Raw genomic sequence first — 9,346 nt, forward strand, 5'->3', positions numbered from 1 at the left:
AGCAAATTCTTTAGTTTATTAATCAGCCTATACTTTCTTTCATCTGTTCTGAATCACCCATTCTTCAGCTTCATTGGATGACTCTGCAGGTTACCCAAACGTAACCACCCTAATAGCACAAAGCGCAGTAACTCCCATTAAATGTTCCTTTCTTCTGGAAACAGAAGATTGCAATGTCTACTCTGAAATGACCCTATTTTTCTATTTTAAAAAATGACCCAGCTCTCCGTGTTCCAGCTGCAAAAAAGATTCCCCCCCCCCCGAATTATCTGTAGGAATCTTCAGCCTTCTTTTACTAATAAAAAAAAATCTCCAGCATTCCACTTTACTCACAAGATATTCTTCTGTCCCATAAACTGATTCAAACTTTTCGTCATCGTCTAATTCTCGGGCAGCCCCAAAATCAGTCAGTTTGTAGATATTTTGGTTATCGTCTCCAACCAGCCTCATGATGTTTCCGGGTTTGATATCTCTGTGGACAACCCCATTCTGACGGAGATGGTTCATGCCAGCCACTAAAAAAGGAAGAAAGATGTGATCGTTCTTCTCTAAAAAGGCACTAACAGGAATCAGAATTTTCTGGCCTCTCTGGGCTTTCTCCCATGACAAAAGTAACATGAAGATACATAATGGTCTGGTTCACACGTAATGCTAAACCATGGTTTATTAAACCATGGCTTAGATCTCTGGTTATAAGTTGCTCATTAACCAATACATGGGGGGGGGGGGCATTGGAACTGGATTGGGACTGTTTGTGGTGGAGAGGGATTTATGTATTTCTCCCTATCAGGGTCCTGATTGGAACTAATCCTTCCAGACCATGGCAGATTTCACTTGTGAATAGTTTATGTAGGCACATGTGTGAGGTAGGGGAAACTGCAATCAGGGCCATGTCAGGGGCAAAGGCTTAAAGCCCCCACCCTCCCATACTGTGATCCTGATCCAGCTTGGCTGCCCACATGCTTGCTACTTATGTTTAGAAAAGTAAACACACCATCGCTGAGGCCATGAATAATGTCACATCTAGTTTGGCACTGTATTGGAACACAGAAAGCATTATGTTTGAAGGCCGTGCAAAATCATTTGGAGGATGTAAGATTCATCTTGGCCCACATAGCAGTCGCACTTACTTACCTACACAGTGCAACACTATGAGGAACTCTGATTCTGACAAGCCAAAGGCATTTTCTGGGTCTTCTAAGAGGCTCAGCAGGCTCCCACCTGAACAGTACTCCATCACCAACACCTTCTGTTTGCAGCTTTCCTGTGTTTGAATTTGAGGGCAAAAATGAAATCCCACCTTATGGGAGTTGAGCTGTATGCCTGATAGCATGCACTCCATTACAGAATGTGCTAGTGCTCCAATCATCTCATGCTGCAACAGCAGAAGCTAGCATAAATCCCCTGCAAGACTAAGGGCACTAATACATGTCATACACAATACAACTGATGAGTCTGGTTATCTGAAGGGGAAGATAAAGACCAAGTGGGGAGGGGGCTTCTTAAGCCTTTCTCTTTATGCTGTTTCTTTCCCCTGCTGAAAATCCACAAAGCTGCTTTTAACCTCATTGGTTAAATACGGGGGCTTTAATCTGTTCTCCTAAAAGGTAAAAGCAGTTGCGAGCAAAGGGGTGTGCATGCTTTTTTTTAAGCTATACGCCACATGTAGTTTCTATTCAGAAAAGAGCTAACTGAAGAGAGTGAAGTAATGGGAGCAAGTAAGCAACTCTCAGACACAGCCGAGTCCCTGCCCATTTGATGTACTTCATCTCTGTGTGTATCTTGAGTCTCTTTCCAAATGATAGGATGTAAGTAGCATGCAGAAGGAAGTGAAGAGGAGACCATATAAGCACGTGATCTGAAGTCAGTAAGGGTAAATTATCCCTGTGTATATATCTGGGTTTGAGCCCCAAGGTCCTGTTGGATCAGCATCTCAAAGCACATTCCCACCGTAGGATGAAAACGAGTCCTCTTGGTCATAGCAATGTTCTCAAGTTAATTTCTACTGTTTGGGGGAAATCTCCATATTATTTAACATGAGAGCAGTCCTGCTGGATCAGACCAAAGGCCCATCTAGTCCAACATTTCTGTCCTCATTTGGCCAACTGGATGCCCCCGGAAAGCCCACAAGCAGGATCTGTGTGCAACTGTGCTCACCCCATTCGTGACTCACTGTAGTTCACGCAATTGTCACACATGCTGATAACAGGGGTTTAGCATGCAGCAATGTCTGTTTTTTCCCTTTCAGTTAATTACAGGTACAGGGGATCTGGTTTTGATCAGGACTACAGCTCATGGGAATTCAGGGAAGATTTATTCCTTCCCTTCTTAGGCGTGATTTGGACAAAAATCCCCCCGCCCATTCTATGGGGGCGTGTAAAGTTCCCATTAGTTTCTAACCCTGGTAGCTGTGCCAGAGAGGGTGGGATTTTTTCATCCTGATCATGACTGGGGAGGGAAAGGATAAACTCCTCACATACGGTGATCTGTTAAAAATTGGGAAGGGCTGCATCTGGAATGTAACTTCCACACAACAAGTCACTAGCCCTTAAATGCACACTGAGAACAGATTTGTCACAACGCAGACACTTGGCTGCTTCACTGCCCCGGGACTGGTAAGATTTTCCAGTCTACTAATTGCTCATTGCGTATAGACTGGATGGGTGACAAAAGCATTTAGCACTCAAAACGACGCCTTTGCTTTTCATTCCTAAAAGTGACATATGCTGAGACTGGTCCTCAGGAGAGACTGCAAAAGATAGAATGGCACAGCAAACTTGGAAACCAGGGACATCACAATCCAATACAAGCCAGCAGGCAGAGGAACTGCCTCTTACTTATCCTTGTTTGCATTTTCTACTTCCTTCACAGCTATGAACACTCATATTCCCTTATGAGGGGAATTCCCGCCCTGCCCGCCCGCCCAATTCATCAGTGTGCTTAAAGCTCAAGTGTGCTTAGGCAAAAAGAATAAAAAACTATACTGTACAGCTCTCCTGAAACTATACCACTTCAGAATGCAGGTAGGAAAAAATGTATGATTGAATTCTGTGTGTTCCTAAGTTTTGAATTAAAAAACCGTCCTGTCTGTAGCACACTAGAGTCTTACTGTCTTACTGGCTCTCTACAAGCTGAGAGGACCTTATTATTTATTATTTAGGAAAGCTTCAATCAGACAATTTTTTTGTTCAGAGGTAGTCAATGTGTAATTAAATCATCCCTATTTAAGGTTGATGTGAGTTATGGTCTAAAACACCTGACAGATATTACATTGGCTACCCTTGCCTGAGTTGCTTTCCCCCTAATCTCACTGTCTGGAAACACTTTCAAACCTCAGGATTTTGAGAGGTTAATAACATTCTGTGGTACACAGATACGGAAGGGAAATTCCCAGAAAGATGTAGGCCATTGGCATGTTGTAAAATAGGAACATAGGAAGCCGCCTTATATCAAGTCAGACAATGAGTCCATCCACCTCACTACTGTCTACTCTGACTGGCAGCACCACTCCAGGATTCCTGGATTCCCAGCCCTACCCTGATATGCTAGGAACCTTCCTACATGCATGGAATTTCCCTTTTTTTATAGCCGCTGCACACAGATGCTCTACCACAGAACTATGGCCCTACTCCTTCATTGAAAATGGATGTTGAAGAGCAGCCCTGGCACAAATTAAGGCAGCAGTAGGGATTCTTTGATGGGCTAGCAGGTCAGCAAGTGCCTAAATCAAGGGTACCCAAGTGGTGTCCTCCAGACAAAGTTGAACTCCTAACTCCCATCAAGCTGGACTTACAGGTCACGTGGGCTGGGGAAGGTTGGAGCTGCAGTCCAAGCGCATATGGAGGGCACCACACTGCCTACCTCTTATCTGAATGCTGTTGGCAGAAGGCAATGTTGTCCAACATGCTGGTGGACCATTGCCAAAAATAACAAATAACTCCACATGGCACATTTAGTATAAACAAGTGACCTGATAAACAGAAGTGCTGTTCAGGCAAGGCTAAAGTAACAGTATGCTATGTGTGGAGGGGAGAACATATACACACCGTATAAACATCCTTGATAAACAAGATTCAGTAATCGCAGTGTTCAGTTAAGATACGTTTTAGTGGGGTGTTACACAATGCCACCATTATCACACCAACCATAACACATATATCAGCCTTTGTTTGAGAGTGAAAACCTCAACTTACAATCTCTTCCACGGCAAAAAGCTTGACAATGTTCTGGTGGTTTAACTTCCTCAGCACCTCAAACTCCCTTATCTGCACCTCCTGAGGTCTCATGTAACTGGCATTGTTGAAGACTTTCACAGCAACCAGTTCTCCTGATTTCTGGGGGGTGGGGAGGAAACAAAGGGGAGGGTTTCAGGAACCTTTAATCATTCTGTATGACCCTGCAGCATGTAAACATGAAAGAGGAGAGAGGCACATCTCCAAAACATGAAACAGACAAGTCACCATATTTTGTTTACTTATTCCCATGGGTTCCAGCTATTTCATTTGCTCTGTAGAATATTCTGAAGTGATTAATAATTTTTAAAACCCAGATTCAAATCCAATACAGATACAGATTTCATTTATATCGTTTGTTCCTAGCACCCAAGGTGCTCAGAAATAATAAAAATGCAATAAAAAGACCTATAAGAAGATAAAAGAAAAAGAACAGATAAAGCTTGTCATCCAAAGAAAAAGGAACAAGGAGGAGGGGGATAAATAGCGAGCAGGTGAAAACGAGCTGTTGCTTTAAAAATTCCCAGAGCTAGTTCCAGAGGCTGGAACCCTGCCTGAAGTATAGGCATTTCGATGGAGGCCATAAGAAACACAAGAAGGCCTTCCTAGGAAGGGAGTGCCAAAGTTTGAGCAGAGCCACTGAGAATACCAATGGTGGTTTTTTTTCTAGAAGCATCCTAGTTTTCAGGCAAAAACTCTGCCACTTTAGTTTCTCATGAGAATGAGTTACACCTGAAACAGCCCTGACAATAAAAATCACAAGACTTATTATGGTAAAAAAAGGAAGTCTAGTTTTCTAAGAGCATCCCAATTCTCAAATCCTCTTCTGATCTGGGCTTGGATCTTCAAACCAGTTCTTAACTAAACCATATAACCTTCATCTGCCTCACTTAGGGCTGCTCTGGTAATCCTCCACTTCCCATTATTTAAATTAAATTGGTTGGATCATGACTAAATTATGCCCCACCGACTTCACATGTGTCAAATCTGTATCCAACCCAATGTATTTATGCCAAGTATGTTATGTTCCAGCTCTAAGACTCATTTTACCGTTATGCCTCAAATTTATGTTGTGTAATTGCTTTGCTAAGTGAACACCACACACACAGGGCATCCTAGTTATATATATAAAGCCTCCTCACCTTGTTACGGGCTTTGTACACACTGGCTGTGGCACCTTGACCCAGAACATCATCCGTTTTCCAGAGGTAGTTCAACGTGCTTTGCATGGCCAGAAAGGCAGCGGTCTGCTTACGAGCTGCAAGGTAGATGGAAGCAGGCAGCAAATGTCACCAGCAGGCAAGAAACAAGCTGGGTCAGGTTTTCCATCAACTGAGCAATTTCTCCTCTCACTTATGCAAAATGATGTTGGGAAATCCAAGTCTTCAGATCCCTTTTCCAGGAGAGACTCTGAATGCAAGTAGTTGAAGGAAGTCTGAGGTGGGATAGGAAACCACCTGGAGCAATAAGCAAAATGGTCAGGGCACCGGATTAAAAGGCCATTCAAAATCCTTCCAGCGAGGTGGAGCCACCCTAACCCTAACCCTATTGTTAGTTCAGAAAGCAAGAGGATTGCAAAACAGCAGGTGAAAGAGGAAATGCTCTGCTTCTTGCATAAAGACTAATGAAATTCCCTGTGTTGCAGCAACAGTGTGTTATGATTAAGATTTTATCTCACTAGTTCCTCCTCAAAGACAGTAGTATCTCTCGTGGCCATTTTCTACTTTTTATTTTAAATGGCTAAGCACCTCAAGCTAACCCTTAAGATACAGGGCTGAATGCTTATTAGAATAATCTCATTTGGAAATCTAGTATATATTTGCATCCAGATCTGCATTGCGGCTAGAAACAAAGCATGAACTGTTGTAAGGTGATGCCCAGAGAACATCAGTCTGGTGATAATGCAGATCTGGAGCCAAAAATATACTTGGCACCTGATTTTCACTGCTACACTACATCAGCACCACTTTCAGCCATTTAATATTCTACGGTACTACAGCATTTGCTAGATTTCCTGAATGATCCTAGGCTTTCATGTCTAGTTATATTTATATAGGCTGTATTTATATAGAAATCTAATAAATTTAGGCACCAGGCACTAGTTCCTCTTCAACCAGACCTCTGGCTGATTGCTATTCTACAGCCTTTTAAAGGTGTCTGTGGAAAGGGGGATTATTGTACAGCTGTTTTGTTTTTAATTACTTACTTGTTTTTATCCCACATTTTATTCCGTGAACCACCCAGGGAGATCTTATGATGAAGGGTGATATATAAATTAAATTAAATTAAATATTAAATTAAATTAAATTAATAATAGTTCTTTTGGGCAAGAGCCTTAGCTCAGTGTTATAGCATCTCCTGGTAGGACAAGGAAAGACTTTTACCTGTATCCCTAAAGAGTCACTGTCAATGTAGACAAAACAGTGCTAAATGAACCAGCTTCCTGCCTCAGTACTGTAGAATGCAGTTCCCCATATTCTCTATACAGTGGTACCTCGGGTTAAGTACTTAATTCGTTCTGAAGGTCCATTCTTAACCGGAAACTGTTCTTAACCTGAAGCACCACTTTAGCCAATGGGGCCTCCCGCTGCCCCCACACCGACGGAGCACGATTTCTGTTCTCATCCTGAAGCAAAGTTCTTAACCCAAGGTATTATTTCTGGGTTAGCGGAGTCTGTAACCTGAAGCGTATTTAACCCGAGGTACCACTGTACTGCTGGGACGCGGGTGGCGCTGTGGGTTAAAGCCTCAGCACCTAGGGCTTGCCGATCGAAAGGTCGGCGGTTCGAATCCCCGCGGCGGGGTGCGCTCCCGTTGTTCGGTCCCAGCGTCTGCCAACCTAGCAGTTCGAAAGCACTCTCGGGTGCAAGTAGATAAATAGGGACCGCTTACTAGCGGGAAGGTAAACGGCGTTCCGTGTGCAGCTCTGGCTCGCCAGAGCAGCGATGTCACGCTGGCCACGTGACCCAGAAGTGTCTTCGGACAGCGCTGGCCTCCGGCCTCTTTGAGTGAGATGGGCGCACAACCCCAGAGTCTGTCAAGACTGGCCCGTACGGGCAGGGGTACCTTTACCTTTACCTTTTACCACTGCAATGTTCTGCCTACACACACACACTCAATTGTCAGAATTGCTGGCGCTGACCTGTTATGTTCAGTTGTGTATTTTTAGCAAAAGTGCAGCCGCATCAGGATTTGGTGGTCCCATGTTAGGATGAGCTCAAGGAATGTGATCTCTGAACAATTGTCAGGCCTGAGAGATATTGCATATAACACATGAAGTAACCTTGGAAAACCCCATCCTTCATGTCCATCAGTATGTGGCACACTCCTGTACATGCTCAAGGATAATTCATTTAAAAATTCAATCCAAAACTATGTTCATCCATTTTATATCAATTGCACACAATTTCTTGTCCAGCATGAAACGAAGATGGATCTCAACAGTGTTCTCTCCGCCATTGGTGACCCCTGGCCATTTCTAACAATTTCAGCTTAGCTCTCACTGATAGCCTAGTAAGCTAAAGGAATGCGGGCTGCAAATAAAATATCAACCAATGTGAAGAACTCACAACCTTTGCAGCCACCTTCACACCACATGAATGGGCCAAAACATACACACCTCTGAACAAAAGTTCTATTATTCCTGCTATTCTAGGAAGGCAGAATGTTTTAGTGTTGATTGTAGCATCTCCTCTGTGGAGACATCCCCAAAACATACAGCATACACAGGGGGAGAGGAAACTTCCCTGAACATTGACCAATTTCCTTTAAAAAAAAAATCCCCTAATTTCTGTACTATGTATTATTCCCCTGAGCACAGAAGGAAACAGCAGATACCAGATACCACTGTTTCAAAAGGGCTGTTTTGCTACCTATGGAAAGAACACCATTTAGCATTCCTTATGAGGGCATGAAAAGAAGACAGATTTATATTAGCATGTAATGTACCTCAAATAGATGTGGTCATGTTAAAATGCATTAGCACCTTTGATTAAATGAAAGCATCCAGACTCCACTTTGGAGAGAACATCACAGTCTTAAAAGATATTGAGGCTGTGGTGTTAATATCCATTATATAGGTGTTCAGGGCATTCAATCAATCAATCAATCAATCAATCAAAGATGTGAAGATTAAATGAACAATTGCTGCATCCTCTGTGAAAAAGTTTCATAAGTGCCTCTGGGGCTCATTAAAGAAATATAGCAAATGTTTCCGTATAAAGCCTGCTTCCACGAAAATATACACCCCACCTTTGCATCTCTCTAGTACTTATAGGCGCTCCTTGCATGCCTTCCAGAAAGTAAAAAAAAACACATGCCAAGGCAATTCAAACACGGCATTGCAGGCAGGAACACACCAAAATAGGATAGGATTTGCACCCTACAGGAAGGAAGTGTACAGGCACCGTTCATCTCCTACAACTGCCAATGTAAGCCGGACGCAAGGGAGTAATAAATCAAGCAGCTCGGTTGCAGATCTTCACAGGTATATTGCGAGCAAAGGATCCTACCTGAAATTGGACAGTCGATTCTCTCGAGAGATCACAGCTCAACTTCCCCCCGAGGGACTGGCAGGCTTGGTCAATAAGACCCCATGCAACCTCCACGCAGGCGACCCAGTCAGTTTGCGGCTCCTCTGGCTGCCCCACAGCGACTTCCTGCTTTCCTTTTCTCTTAAAGGTACACACACCCGTCTTCTCGGCCCTCCCCGCAGCAGCCGGCAGGAGGAAACAGGCGCCGGCTGTACCCTGAACCAAATCCTCCTTCACTTTCCTCACCTCCGCGCCGCCACTCACTGCCGGATTTACGTATAAGCTAAACAAGCTATATCTTAGGGCCCCACTCTCTTGGGGGCCCCCAAAAAATGTAAAGAAAAAAACACCTGGATGTACATTTCCAAAACATAAGATAAAAACAAATAAAATAAAACCTACATACAGCAACAGTGTTTTGTGTTGTGTAGGCTCCTGTGCTATAAGTAATGGGCCCCGCCTGCTCACCTGCTCCCTAAAATATCACTTCTTTGCTATTATTTCATGTTATAGCAAGTTTCTAGAGACTAGATTATGCGTCTGTGTAAATTGTGTTTCTAAAGGAACTTTTGTTATTGTCAA

The 9,346-nt window shown here is 43.4% G+C and overlaps 1 protein-coding gene across 2 annotated transcripts in view; it reads right to left on the bottom strand.

The window, feature by feature from the left end:
• The window catches only part of IKBKE (inhibitor of nuclear factor kappa B kinase subunit epsilon), a 35,114-nt gene extending 25,975 nt beyond the window's left edge, over positions 1–9,139 (bottom strand). The window contains exons 1-5 of one of the 2 annotated variants that reach the window (XM_083444356.1): positions 8,744–9,139; positions 5,375–5,689; positions 4,194–4,334; positions 1,135–1,264; positions 334–515 (exon numbers count right to left, since the gene is read on the bottom strand). In XM_083444356.1, coding sequence (XP_083300482.1) covers positions 334–515; positions 1,135–1,264; positions 4,194–4,334; positions 5,375–5,461 — 540 coding nt within the window. In that variant the 5' untranslated portion in view covers positions 5,462–5,689; positions 8,744–9,139. The remainder of the gene's footprint in view (positions 1–333; positions 516–1,134; positions 1,265–4,193; positions 4,335–5,374; positions 5,690–8,743) is intronic. The other variant, XM_083444357.1, reaches the window with a different exon arrangement.
• Positions 9,140–9,346: the final 207 nt, after the last annotated feature.

This window comes from Podarcis tiliguerta, assembly GCF_965153285.1.
Source record: "Podarcis tiliguerta genome assembly, chromosome: 6".
NCBI lineage: Eukaryota > Metazoa > Chordata > Lepidosauria > Squamata > Lacertidae > Podarcis > Podarcis tiliguerta.